Source organism: Natator depressus, chromosome 6 (assembly GCF_965152275.1).
Source record: "Natator depressus isolate rNatDep1 chromosome 6, rNatDep2.hap1, whole genome shotgun sequence".
Lineage (NCBI taxonomy): Eukaryota > Metazoa > Chordata > Testudines > Cheloniidae > Natator > Natator depressus.
This window is the reverse complement of record NC_134239.1, coordinates 12,157,642-12,171,731: the sequence shown is the minus strand read 5'-3', so window position 1 is coordinate 12,171,731 and position 14,090 is coordinate 12,157,642. Positions and strand designations below refer to the sequence as shown.

The 14,090-nt window shown below is 49.3% G+C and overlaps 1 protein-coding gene across 1 annotated transcript in view; it reads right to left on the bottom strand.

Moving 5' to 3' along the window:
- LOC141988620 (uncharacterized) overlaps positions 1 to 14,090 on the bottom strand; it is a 27,927-nt gene extending 13,837 nt beyond the window's left edge. The window contains exons 1-3 of the mRNA XM_074954456.1: positions 13,959 to 14,090; positions 8,099 to 9,410; positions 5,166 to 5,292 (exon numbers count right to left, since the gene is read on the bottom strand). Coding sequence (XP_074810557.1) covers positions 5,166 to 5,292; positions 8,099 to 9,157 — 1,186 coding nt within the window. The 5' untranslated portion in view covers positions 9,158 to 9,410; positions 13,959 to 14,090. The remainder of the gene's footprint in view (positions 1 to 5,165; positions 5,293 to 8,098; positions 9,411 to 13,958) is intronic.

Sequence of the window (14,090 nt, the reverse complement as noted above, 5' to 3'; positions counted from 1 at the left end):
ATTCGACTTCCCCTACGGTGATCTTATGGTCTGGGAAAAAAGTCCCAGCTTGCAGCTTGCTGAACAGGCCAGTGTTCCGAAAGATGCACCTTTCCAGGCCAGTCTGCCTTAATGTCAATGAAACGCCCACGGTGATCCACAAGCGCCTGGAGAACCATAGAGAAATAGCCCTTCCGATTAACATACTCCGAGGCTAGGTGGGCTGGTGTCAGAATTGGAATATGCGTCCCAATCTATCACCCCTCCACAGTTAGGCAAACCCATTTGTGCAAAGCCAGCCACAATGTCATGCACGTTACCTGGAGTCATGGTTCTTCTGAGCAGGATGTGATTAACAGCCCCGCAAACTTGCATCAACACGATTCCAACAGTCGACTTCCCCACTCCAAACTGGTTAGCGACCAATCGGTAGCTGTCTGGAGTTGCCAGCGTCCAGATTGCAATAGCCACCCGCTTCTCCACCATCAGGGTAGCTCTCAATCTCATGTCCTTGCGCCGCAGGGCGGGGGCGAGCTTCTCACACAGTCCCATGAAAGTGGCGTTTCTCATCTGAAAGTTCTGCAGCCACTGGTTCTCATCCCAGACTTGCATGACAAATGTGATCCCACCACTCAGTGCTTGTTTCCTGAGCCCAAAAGCAGCGTTCCACGGTGGTGAGTATGTCCATGAATGCCACAAGCAAACTCGTGTCATATGCGTTACTCGAGTCAATATCATCGTCTGAGCCCTCACTGTCATTTTGGATCATAAGGAATAACTCGACTGCCAAACGTGAGATGCTGGCGAGACTCGTCGGCAGACTTCTCAGCAGTTCGGGCTCCATTCCCGCAGACCGAAAGGGAAGACAGAGCGCGCAGTACAAAAAACTTTGAAAGATGGTGCCAAATGTGAACGGAAGCACAGGGATTGCTGGGATGCAAAGCGATGCATCACGGGGGTTGGGACAGGACCCAGAATGCCCCCCTGCTCCCTTCCCACAAGCCACAGCGCCAGAATGGGAAGAGGTGCTCTATGGGATAGCTGCCCATAATGCACCGCTCCCAATGCTGCTGCAAGTGCCACAAATGTGGCCACGCCAGTGCACTTGTTCCTGTCAGTGTGGACAGACTGCAGCGCTTTCCCTGCTGCGCTCTCCGAAGGTGGGTTTAACTCACAGCGCTCTACATCTGCAAGTGTAGCCATGCCCTAACACTATTGTTAAGGATGCGAGTATAACTGTATTTGTAACTTGTGCATAGCTCTGTATAGAATTTCTATATGCTTGGGTAATCATAACTTTAGTAACTTTAATAAAACCTGTAAAATAGACTAGACTTTGTACTGAATGTATGTGTGGTCACCACCCTTGGTCTTTATGTGTTCCTAGAGACTAACTCTGAAGCAAGGAGCAGAGGTAACTTTCACTCTGATAAGCTTGAAACTGTAGCCGCCAGAGCCGAACCCATGGTGGTGTAACACCACGTTACAAAATTCACTTTAAATAAAAAGGCTTATGACGAAGCGGGACTGTTCTTAATGTTTCCTCTGAATATTGTGGGGGTGCCTCAGTTTCCCCTATGCAGTTCTTAAGCATCTAGGTGGTAGGATAAGGGTGTATGATCCTTGCAGAGCCCTAGAGGGCAGGTGTGTGCAGGGGTCTGGACACAGAGAATGGCCAACACCCTGTTTCCTGGCAACTGATGGCCTGGCCCTTCCCCCCTGCAAGGTGAGAGCTAAAGGGTTGGACAACAAAGGAATCAGGTGACCTCCTGACCCTGGAAAGGGACAAAGCCCAGAGGAGGAGGGGCTGGAGAGAGTTTCAGTTTGGGGCTGGCTGGGGACATGGAGTGAAGTGCAGATGTGGTTGTCTTGCTCACTGCCCCCCAAAATGGACCCAGCTGAGGGGTCCTGTTCTCTGCACCTACAAGCTCTGTTTTAGACCATGTTCCCATCGTCTAATAAACTTCTGTTTTACTGGCTAGCTGAGAGTCACGTCTGACTGCGAAGTTGGGGTGCAGGACCCTCTGGCTTCCCCAGGACCCCACCTGGGTGGACTCGCTGTGGGAAGCGCACGGAGGGGCAGAGGATGCTGAATGCTCCGAGGTCAGACCCAGGAAGGTGGAAGTTGTGTGAGGTGTGTGTCCTGAAGACAGGCTGCTCCCAGAAAGGAGACTTCCCCAGAGTCCTGACTGGCTTCGTAGGGAGCAGTTCCAGAGCATCATCTGGGGACTCCGTGACAAGGCTACATTGGTAGGAGCATTGCCAGCAGATCTAGGGAAGTGATTATTCCCCTCTATTTGGCACTGGTGAGGCCACAGCTGGAGTATTGCATCCAGTTTGAGCCCCCCACTACAAAAAGGATGTGGACAAATTGGAGAGTCCAGTGGAGGGCAATGAAAATAATTAGGGGGCTCGGGCACATGACTTATGAGGAGAGGCTGAGGGAACTGGGCTTGTTTAGTCTGCAGAAGAGAAAAGCAAGGGGGGATTTGATAGCAGCCTTCAACTACCTGAAGGGGGTTCCAAAGAGGATGGAGCTCAGCTGTTCTCAGTGGTGGCAGATGACAGAATGAGGAGCAATGGTCTCAAGTTGCAGTGGTGAAGGTCTAGGTTGGATATTAGGAAAAACAATTTTACTAGGAGGATGGTGAAGCACTGGAATGGGTTACCTAGGGAGGTGGTGGAATCTCCATCCTTAGAGGTTTTTAAGGCCCGGCTTGACAAAGCCTTGGCTGGGATGATTTAGTTGGGGTTGGTCCTGCTTTGAGCAGGGGGTTGGACTAGATGACCTCCTGAGGTCTCTTCCAACCCTAATCTTCTATGATTCATGTCATGTTAGTTCTACAGGTGTTAAATGTTTTCACTACAACATAAACAGGAGACACTTTGATCTAGAAAATAAGATGTTTCAATCTGTACTAAGCAGCTACTGCCCTTAATATTTTTCAAAATAAAATTCAAAATATTTTAATTTTATGTCATAATATGCCATATTATGATATGACTTGACATGAGAGGCCATTTTGTATGCAGTGGTGTTGTAACCTTCAGTCCTGAAGAAGAGCTCTGTGTAAGCTCAAAAGTTTGTCTCTCTCTCCAAGAGAAGTTGTTCCAATAAAAGAAATTCCCTCACCCACTTTGTCTCTCACAAGAGGACATGCCATAGTGTGCACTGCATGTCATGAAATAAGGTAAAAATAATCCAAATCGTACAACATTGACAAGAAAAAAAGAAATAAAATAAATGCCTAAACAATTTAAGAATTTGTGTTTCATTTCAAGAATGTTTGGTTTTGTTCCGATGCAGAATGAAAACAAATTTTGAAATGTCACGTGAAATGGAAATTCAGTGTTTTGACTGGACCTGCTCCTGCATAACCCAGGCCAGAGAGTCTCACCCCATGGATTCCTGCATCCAGCGGATCACAGAGCTGCTCAGGACATAGGCACTGATTCCATGGGTGCTCCAGTGCTGGGGCGGCACTCAGGAAAACAGCTCAGCGCACTGAGGGGGCAGAGGGCCAGGCTACGGCCAAGGCAGCTGGACTCACTAGCTGGGGCTGGCTGATCCAGTGCTGGTTGTTCCCAGCCTGGGCCGGGCCCCCACCCCCAGGCACAAAGCTCTCTGTGTCTCCAAGCGCCACACGCCAGGCCTGGGGCAGTTTTGCCTGGCAAAGCACCTGGGCCAAGCTGGAATTTTGGTGGGTGTCCCAACCAGTAACTTCTGAACCGCCCCACTGGAGAACTGACCTTGGCCCTCCGAGCTGCCACCAGCACCTGGCAGAGGGTCATGCTTCCCGAGGGGTGAATTTCACCAGCACAGCAGCAATTGCAAGAGCTGCTCCCCCTGTAGCTGAAACCCCCTGGGTTATTTGCTGGGAGAAGCTGGAGGCAGGAGGCCCTGGATGGGGGAGGAGAAGGAGTGGGGTGCACTTGGGGGAGTGGGTGGAAGAGGTGGGGCCTTGGTGGAAGAAGTGGAGTGGGGGCAGGGCCTGAGGCAGAGTGGGGGTCAAGCACCCCCAGGAAAATCAGAAAGTCGGCGCCTCTGGCTCAGGAAATTATTTTTCTTTCCCCACTGTGAAATTTTTTGTAAGGGCGGGGCGGTGTTTAGAACTTTCAGGTTTTTGTTGGGGGGGGGGGGGGGAAAAACAACACCACACATATTTGAGGGTTTTCAGTGACAAAAATATTTGGTGAAAAGGTTTTGTGAAAATTAAAAATAAAAATCCTATTTCCAGCCAGAAATGTTTATAAAATTCCATTTCAGTTCTTTCATATACAGAATTTTCCAAACATTTTGATTCCATGGGAAATTTCTAATTTCATGTTTCTGAAATTTGAACAAAAAAGTCAGAAATTTCTCACAGGTAAAAAATTCTAGTTGATCATGAAGCTCCCTGCAGCCTGCCAGGTTTGGGGGTAGCAGAGACTTCAGAGTGAGAGTTGCTCAAAAACTATCCAGACTCTTTCTGTGACAGAAAATTGGGGGTTTGATGGAACAAAAATTTTAGCAGAGAGTGTGTGCTTTAGTCAATTGTTTAATTTTTTTTTTTTTTTTTTTTTAAACATTAAAGTCCCCCAAATTTAAAATTTTCAGCCAAAACCCAGATTTTGGCTATTTTTTTTTTTGGCAGTTTTTGAACCAAAAGTGTTGGGGTTACATTGAAAAGTATAAATTTTCCACTGAAAACTTCAACAAAAACTAGAACAAATATTAGTTTCCACTGAAATTGTCTATTGAAAAAAATTGCCATTTTCTGTCCAGCTCTGCTCAAAGCCAGCCCAGAGGTGGTCAAAATTTTTTGTTCCACAACATCTTTGGATGAAAAGCAGACTATTTTTTCAACAAAAGAAGTTTCCAGTTTTTGTTTTTTCTCTCCAGTTTTTCCTTTTTTTCCCCCAGTAGCAAAATAGTAAATGGGGGAAAGCGGGAGCAGGAGGAGAGAGGAGAGGATGGGAAAAAGCAGAGTGAGGAGGGGGCAAAAGAAAAGGCAAAGATTTAGATTTTCAGTTTGGGTTTTGTTGGACAATTTGGAATACTTTTGCAAAAAGAATTTTTTTTTTTTTTTTAATATTTTCAGTTTCTTTAAAAAATAAAATTCAGTGGAAAAGATTTATGATTTTCTGGACAGCTCTGCCCAGAGCTTCCACAGTGGGCAGGAAGTTTGGATAATAATGCAACTCACCCAGCGAGCTGATGCTCTGGTAATTCTCGTACATGATGTCCCTGTAGAGCTGCTGCTTCTCCTCATCCAGCAACAACCACTCTGCCTCACTCAGAGTCACAGCCACATCCTCAAACTGTACTGGCTCCTGCAACCACAAAAACATCCACCTTAGCACAGGCCACTCCAAGGCTACCCCCTGCTCACTAATGCTTGTGCCAGACACCAGCCCTTCCCTCCCAACCTCTGCCATCCTCCTGCATCCCACTTAGCGCCAGCTTTTCCAGGGCCAATCCCTGAAATCAGGGGATCAGGCACAAAAGCAGGTCAGGGCCAAGTGCCGAGGAAACAGGACCCACAGAATTTGGGTGTGCATGGTTGGGGTTGAATCCTGACAATAGTACTGGTCCATTACTAGATGGAAATGGTAGAATTATCAATAATAATGTAGAAAAGGCAGAAGTGTTCAATATTTCTGTGCTTTATTGGGAAAAGAAAAATAGATGGTTTAGTCTCATCATACGATACTAATGGAAAGAGTATTATCATCCCTGGAGGATGTTAAACAGAAGCTATTTGTAAGACATTTGTAAATCAGCAGGCCCAGATAATTTGCATCCAAGAGTTTTAAAAGAAGTGGCTGAGGAGCTCGCTGGACTGTTAGTGTTGATATTCCATAAGTCTTGAAGCACTGGGGAAGTTCCAGAAGACTGGAAGACAGCTAATGTGCCAATTTATAGAACAGGTAAATGGGATGACCTGAATAATTACAGGCATGTCAGCCTGACATTAGTCCTGGGCAAGATAATAGAGGGGCTGATATAGGATAATACATAATTAAAACAGGATAATGTAATTCATGCCAATCAACATGGGTTTATGGAAAATAGGTCCGATCAAATTATCTTGTTTTTTGTTTTATGAGAGTTCAGGTTTGGATGACAAAGGTAATAGTGTTGACATAATATACTTAGACTTTTGTAAGGCATTTGACTACACAACATTTTGATTAAAGAACTAGAATGGTATAAAATTTACATGGCATACATTAAGTGAATTAAAAACTGTCTAACTGCTAGGTCTCAAAATGTAACTGTAAATGGAGACTCATCATCGAGCGGGCGTGTTTTCAGTGGGGCCCACAAGGATTGGTTCCTGGCCCTACGTTATTTAACGTTTTTACCAATGACCTGGAAGAAAACAAAAAATCATCACTAATAAAATTTGCAGATGATGCAAAAATTGGGGGAGTGGTAAATAATGAAGAGGACAGGTCACTGATACAGAGCGATCTAGATCACTTGGTAAACTGGGTTCAGGCAAACAATATGCATTTTAATACAGATAAATGTAAATATATACACAACTAGGAACAAAAAATGGAGGCCATATTTATAGGAGTGGGGACTGTATCCTCAGAAGCAGTGACTGAGAAAGATTTTGGAGTCGTGACGGGTATTCAGCTGAACACGAGCTCCAAGTGTCACGCTGTGGCCAAAAGAGCTAATGTGATCCTGAGATGCATAAACGGGAATCTCGAGTAGGAGTAGAGAGGTTATTTTACCTCTGTATTTGGCACTGGTGCGACCATTGCTGCAATACTCTGTTCAGTTCTGGTGCCCACAGATCATGAAGGATGTTTGGAGAGGGTTCAGAGAAGATCCGTGAACATGATTAAAGGATAAAAAAAACGTTCCTTATAGTGATAGATTCAAGGAGCTCAATCTACTTAGCTTAACAAAAAGAAGAGGTGACTTGACCACAGTCTATAAGTATTGACATAGGGAAAAAATATTTAATAAAGGACTTTTCAGTCTAGCAGAGAAAGATCTAACATGATCCAATGGCTGGAAGTTGAAGCTAGACTAATTCAGATTGGAAATACAGTGCAAATTTTTAATAGTGAGGGTAATTAACCATTGGAATAATTTACCAAGCGTGAGGAGTGGATTCTCCATCACTGACAAATTTTAAATCAAGATTGGATGTTTTTCCTACAAGTTCTGCTCTAGGAATTATTTCAGGGACGTTCTCTGGCCTGTTAGACAGGAGGTCAGACTAGATGATCACAATGGTCCCTTCTGGTCTTGGAATTTATGAATCTTAGTGTGGGGAGATGGTGTTCGTAGCCACATCAAATTACCGTGTTGTTTTCTGTGCCCTACAAAGTAACTCTGGTGAGGAGGTGACTTGCATGTTAGCTTGAGGCCCTCCAATTTGGAGGGCACATTCTCTGGGAGACAGCCACCCTTACACAGTGAATTTAAAGAGCAGGCTGGCTTGTTTCCATGAGGCCCATAATTTTGTAGAGCACCTTCACTACAAGATAGCTGTCCTTGCAGAGTGAATCACAAACTTTCATAGAAAATCAACACTGGGTGGGGTTTAACTCAAACCAGTCACGATACTGCAGGAGAGAACCCTGAGATATCACTATTATAAGGGAGACTTTAAATGAGAGCAGACCGTCTCCAACTCTCCCTCAGGGCATCTCAGACACACCTGTGTTAAGATGCCCCATGTGTGGGGAATTCACTCCTTCAGAATTCCCTGACTAGCAGCACTGGCAGCTCTCGCTAGCCAAGGTCTCTCCCCTTGACGCTTCTAAGTTGTCAGGGCCACATGAGTCTCCAAGCACTCAGATGTCCATGAGCGGCCACTAACTTGGGGCATGACAGTTTTAGTTGTCCAGCTGGGAGATGGGTGGGGCCTGGTTTCCAGGGGCGATGTGCTAAAGATAACACAACTGTAGCTGGGGCGGTTGACTCATGTTGGGCACCCAAATTCTGAAGCACCCACTCTCCATGAACATATTGGACATGAACACTCTTGAACATGTTGGACAAAGACTTTACAGGGACAAATACAGGAACCCTGGCTCCCCTATGGCTTCGACGGTTTATCTCCCCTTCCCACCCTGGTCCCTCACTGAGATAACTGAGTTAAACTCTCACCTGTAGCCCCGGCCATTCGATCTCTGGCTGCCCCACCTGGAACCCCTCTGCCAGGGCCACTGCTTGGGCGCCGGTCTCGGGACCACTTTCCCAGATCCAGCTCTGCATTTCCTCCGGCAGGATGGTCAGGAACTGCTCCAGGATCAGCAGCTCCAGGATCTGCTCCTTGGTGCGGCTCTGCGGCTCCAGCCAGCGATGGCAGAGCTCCCAGAGGCGGCTGTAAACCTCCTGGGGCCCCTCAGCCTCCTGGTAGCAGAATTCCCTGAAGCGCCTGCGCTGTGTCTCTGGGCTGATGCCATAGCGACGCAGGATGGTCGCCTTCACCTTCCCATAGTCACTTGTCTCTGTGATGTCTAGGCTACCATAGGCCAGCTGGGCTTTCCCGGTGAGGTACGGCTCCAGTCGGGTTGTCCACTCCCCTCTCGGCCACTGGCAGGCATCAGCCACCTGCTCAAAGGTGGCCAGATAGGCCTCAATATCATCCTCTGGCGCCAGCTGTGGCAGCTGCAGGGTTCCCCATGTAGGTGCTGGAGTTGGATTAACCTCGGCAGGGGTCTGCGGGGCTGACAGCTGCTCCTCTCGGCACGGTGCCGTCTCCTCCTTCAGCTCGATCCCAGCCTGCACCAGACCCCTGGGTGACTCTCTGCCCCCCTGGGAGGTGGGGTTTTCACAAACACGTGCCAGCACCGACTTGTGCACAACTCTGGGAGGGGGCGGCAGTTCTGGCTCTTCGTGCCTGAGGGCGCAGGCCGGAGCCGGCCCCACCTCCGGAAGGATGCGCAGGGCCTGCAGCACCTCCTGCCAGACGTCCTCCCAGTTCTGCAGCATCTCCTTCTGCGACACATACCGGGCCTGCTGCGGTGCCACCCATCTCAGCAGCTCCCCAATGGTGCCGGACTGCACCACAATAGGCAGCCCGCCCGCCCGCTCCAATCCCGCATCTGGCTCGGGCCCAGCTGAGGCCTGCTGCTCCGTCAGCCCAGCGGGGCACACCGACTGCTCCACCTGGATCTGAAACTGCAGGTCCAGGGCCCCCTCTGCCCCCTGCCCTGCAGCCATGGCTGCTCCCTGGGGTGTCCTTATCCCAGCAGGGGATGAGCCCAGACCCCAGGCCTTTCTGGCTCATTCATGCCCCTTGCAGAAAGCATCCGGCCTCTGGCTTCCTACCTCAGTGTCCTGTTTTTGACACCACATAAGCCGGATGGGGGATCAGGTGCGAGGGCCCAGAAGCACAAACTGTCTTGCAAAACCAGAGCGACCTCCTGGAGCCGGCAATGCTGCCATCTGGAAAGAGGGGCTTCTCCCGCAGCTCCTGAGAGGGCAAGGGAAACACAGACAGTGAGGGGGGAATTCCATAGTGCCGAGGGATTTGAGTGCTTAGCTCAGTCTGCTAACTCCTGGTAAAAACAACAATGGCCGAGTCATCCCTGGGATTGTGCCTCGTGTTCACTAACACTCCTGTCCTCCTAGTGTGGACGCACCCTTCCCTGCCAGAAAAGCTGTGTTTTCTTACAGCCAGCTAGTGACCACCTCTCCTTGTTAGAGAATCGTTCCAGAGGGGGGATAGGGCAATGAGGAGCACGAGCCAGGGACCTGGGAAAGCCGAGTTCAGTTCCCTGCTCTGTCAGACTCTGACCCTGGGACAGTCACTCTAGCTTCGTCTACATGAGGTAGGGTTTGTGGTATGATTACATCAGCATAGCTACACCGCCAATACCCTGTCGTGGGGATGCAGTTATGTTGGTATAAAAGTGCTTACACTGATATAGCTTATGCTGGTTTGGTGTGTGGTCTAAACTCTATCAGTGTAACTGCATCTACACGAGGGCATTTACTGGTATAGCTCTGTTGGTAATAGTATCACACCCTCCATCCCCCTCCCAAGCTGTGCTAGTAAAGCTTTGAAGGCTAGACCAGACCTTGGTCTCTCTGTGCCTCAATTTTCCCACACCTGTACCATGGGGACAGTCGGACTGGCCTGGTTCACAAGCGTATGTGAGGATAAATACATGAAGGCCTGTGGGATGCTCACACACTATGTTAACAGGGAGCATATTTCCTCCTCACTTATCTTTGAACAAGGGAGTGAGTGAAAGTTCCCAATACCGGCAGAATTTGCATGGTTCATACCACATACGCAGAGCTTCCAGAGAAAAAGTCATAACTGAAAGACCCGTGCCCACCTCCCCCACTCATACCCTCTGCTCTCTGCCCCGATCCAGCACAGACAGGCCCCTGTCTAACCTCCCCATCCACCTCCCATTCCCTCAGATCCCTGCCCCACCCAGCACAGACAGGCTCCTCCATGCCCAGTGCTGGGTGACATGGGGTTATGTCTAGGTTATTAGGGTGTATCTCCATGTGGAAATTGGCTGGTGGGAATGACAACAACCCCTCCTTGTACAAGGACCCAGCGGAGGGGTATGCACCGGCTCTAACAGCATTCAACAGATCTGAACCGCAGGTGAGGAGAACGGGATCCCAGCATCCGTGCCCCCCTCCGCCACTTCCCTGCTGTACTCACGCATATCCCCTCATGAGCCTTTGCCTCCTCACATATGAGCCCGCCTCCCACTGTATCCCTTCTGACGCACACACGTTCCCTCACCCACGTGGCCACCCCTCACCCAAACACGCTTCTCATGTGCACCTTGTTTTAGTGTCACCCCCACATGTTCTTTGCCTTCACCTCTCTGGCATGTTCTCCACACATGCTCCTGCCCCTCACAGACCCTCTCCCCACTAAAATATTGTCTTTGTAGTCACATGCTCTCTTCCCATTTCTCTCTCTCACATACACACACTCTGCCCATCTGGCACTAGGGTGACCAGATAGCAATTGTGAAAAATTGGGACAGAGGGCGGGTGTGTGTGTGGGGGGTAATAGGGGCCCATATAAGACAAAGACCCAAATATTGGCACTGTCCCTATAAAATTGGGACATCTGGTCACCCTGTCTCACGCACACGCACACGCACACGCACACGCACACGCACACTGTTGGAACAATTGGGGCCTAGCAATTATTGTGAGCCTAACTGTGAAAAAATAAACAAAAGTTTTACAAACATGTTACTATAACTTCTAACAATATATGATGGTGGGAAAAGGTGCAAAAGGGGGACAGAAAGCTTGAATTAATCTAAACCAAAAGGCCTACTGATATAATTCAAATCTGTGTTACAGTCATGCCTGGGACCAGAAGTCAATGAATCAAAATCGGTGTGTCAGATATTGGGCCTATTGGTGGACAAAATAATGAGGGGATGGGCTATTCCACCCACCACTCCCCTTTTGGGGTCTGTGACAGGGTGTGCATACCCTGCACTAGGCAAGAAAGGGTTAACCCCAAACTGTGGGGCGAAAGAAGTCCCACCCCTCAGACCTTTCTAGGCATGCTCCGACTGCCACTTTAGTATAAAAGGGAGCAGCCCAGCTCATTCTAGGCTGACCACTGAGGGGGATAGATGCTTGGTGGAGGCTCCAGTCCAGAAGGTGCTTCAGCACCTAACTACAGGATCCCGAGGACCAGATCAGAGACCTGTTGTTGACGGTGGGCTGACTGGAGTCAGAATCCCAGGGAGTGACCTGTGCCAGGAGCCTGGAGACCCTGAGACGTACAGATCCCGGTTTCAGGAGACACAGTAGAAAGTGGCCAGGGGGCTGGAGTGAATGGTATCTCCCACCTGAGGAAGGTCAGCGTGTTGCAGTAGGATCTCTGCTGACTAGGTGTCGTCCACACTCATTGCTGACAGGACCCTGGCCAGGACCTGGTGGAACAGGGAGGGCCTGGGCCTGGGCCTCTTACCCCAGCTGTCAACCTCCCCTCCCGAGTGGCCCCTGACTCTGGCCGTTAGGCTGTACAGCCTTGCACCTGAGGGCAGCCATATTGACTGTAACCTGTGAGCCGTGCTGTCTTAAGCATGAGGACAGTCTGGTGGACTGTAACTGCAGTGCCCCCTCACCCAAGATCCACCCTAAAAGGGGGATGGGGTGTGCATACACTGCAATAAGGTCTTTTTAAAAAAAAAGGAGAGATTTTTGGAGGGAAATTGGCAAAGGGGGATGCAGGCAGACTGCAAGAGAGAAGATCAGGAAGGAGCAAGCTTTATCATTATGACTGCCTGACCACATTGTCTCCTGGATGACCAGGCTCCTCCATGACACTGTTGGGCCTTTGTCATCCTGATCCTAAGATTTTTCTGACCAGACTCAGGCAAAAAAAGGGACTCAGATGACGACATCACCTCCCCTGGGATGTAAGACTCTGTCCCCCCACCCCTAGGTGTTCTTTTCCTTCCCCATCTTATTTCTTCTCTTATTAAACAGAAGGCAAAAGAAGAGGGATAGGAAAGAGTCTGGCTTAGTCAGCCAAGGTCGTATATTTTGCAATATGGCTGTAAACCTCTCACCAAAAAGGCAGCTAAAAGCAATGCCCTAAGCAGCCCAATACTGGTACAAGTTTGCGAAGTCTTAGTGTGACTGATCAGATGTGTGACTGGCAACATGTGTTTTTTCCAACAGTGAAACTGCAAGTAAAAGTCGACAAAGACAGAAACTGCACGTTCTCTCTCTGCTGTCCTTTTCTGTCCCCTGATGTGTGCACATCTTGCTTTGCCTTTTAAATAACAAAAGACTTCACTAACAATAGCTCCAGCCCATTTCTCTTAACTTTTTGACAGTTATTACTATCGTTAATACCATCTAAATATCTGTCAAATGATGGGGGGAGGGAGCATTCCTTTTAGAAACTCCCTCCTGCTTTTTTTTTTTAAAAAAAGAAAGTGTTAAAATAAAAGCCTTATTTCATACTTTACATGTCAAACCTTTATCTTTATTAAAGGATTAAAAGAATGTTTAATGGGGTATTTGCCAGGGTACTAAATACTATTACTACCAAAATCCTGAACCTTGTTTTAAAATGTTTACTATTGGACACCTGTGAGTCTAAGTCCATATATTCCAATAAATTAATGTAACACATACGGTCTCTGCTGGCTGGCTGTCTCTCTCTAACACACACATACACATTGCCTGGCACATGTTCTCTCCCTGTCATAGGCGATGCATGCACACACGTGCTCTTCTGCCCATTGCACAAACACACACAAGTCGCCTGGTGTGCACACACACATGTGCTCGCTCTCCTGATCACATGAGCACACATATGCTCTCTGCACAGCACACGGCCACACAGTGCCTGACACACACAGGCAACTCCCTGTCACATGCGCACACATGCTCTCTACCAGACACACACACAAACACTCTGCCCGTGACACACACACTCACATGTTCTCTCCCTGTTACGTGTGTGTGATGGGCAGAGTGTGTGTGCGCACAAGGACACATGCTCTCTGGCTGTCACATGGCACGCGCACACACACACACACACACAGGCTCTCTCCCCCTCTCTCACACACACACACACACAGTCAGTCACAGGCGCCCGGTCTCTCTCTCACAGGTGGGGGCTCTCCTACCCCTCCTACTGTCCCTGTGCCACCAGGAATATTTTGGGCCCCCATTTCCCCTCAAAATACTATTGGCTTTATTTCCACAAACCAGATCCCCCCCCGGCTACCACGGAGCCCCCTTTGAACGCCTCTGCTTCGGCCGGCCGCCAGCGCTGCTCCCACCCTCCACCCGTCCCTCTCCCTGCCTGCGCGCCCCTGCCCCGTCCGCATTCACCCGCCCCGGCCGGGACCCCCCGGGCTGCCTCCCTGCCCTGCCGGAGCGCTGCCGCGGGGGGCTGAGAGCAGAGGTCGCTTTCAGCTCCCAGACAAAGGCAGAGCCAGACCCACAGGCTGAGAGCGGGTGGGAGACCCGCCCAGACTGGGACTAGGGGGCCCGTGGTTACCTGGGCTGGGGAGTCACGCTGGGAACCGCGCCCCTAGGGCTGGGGAGGGGTGTCCGTCCGTCCGTCTGTCTGTCTCTTTCCCCAGGCTACGCTCCAGCTCAGCCCGAAGTTATTGGACCGGATGCGGAGGGT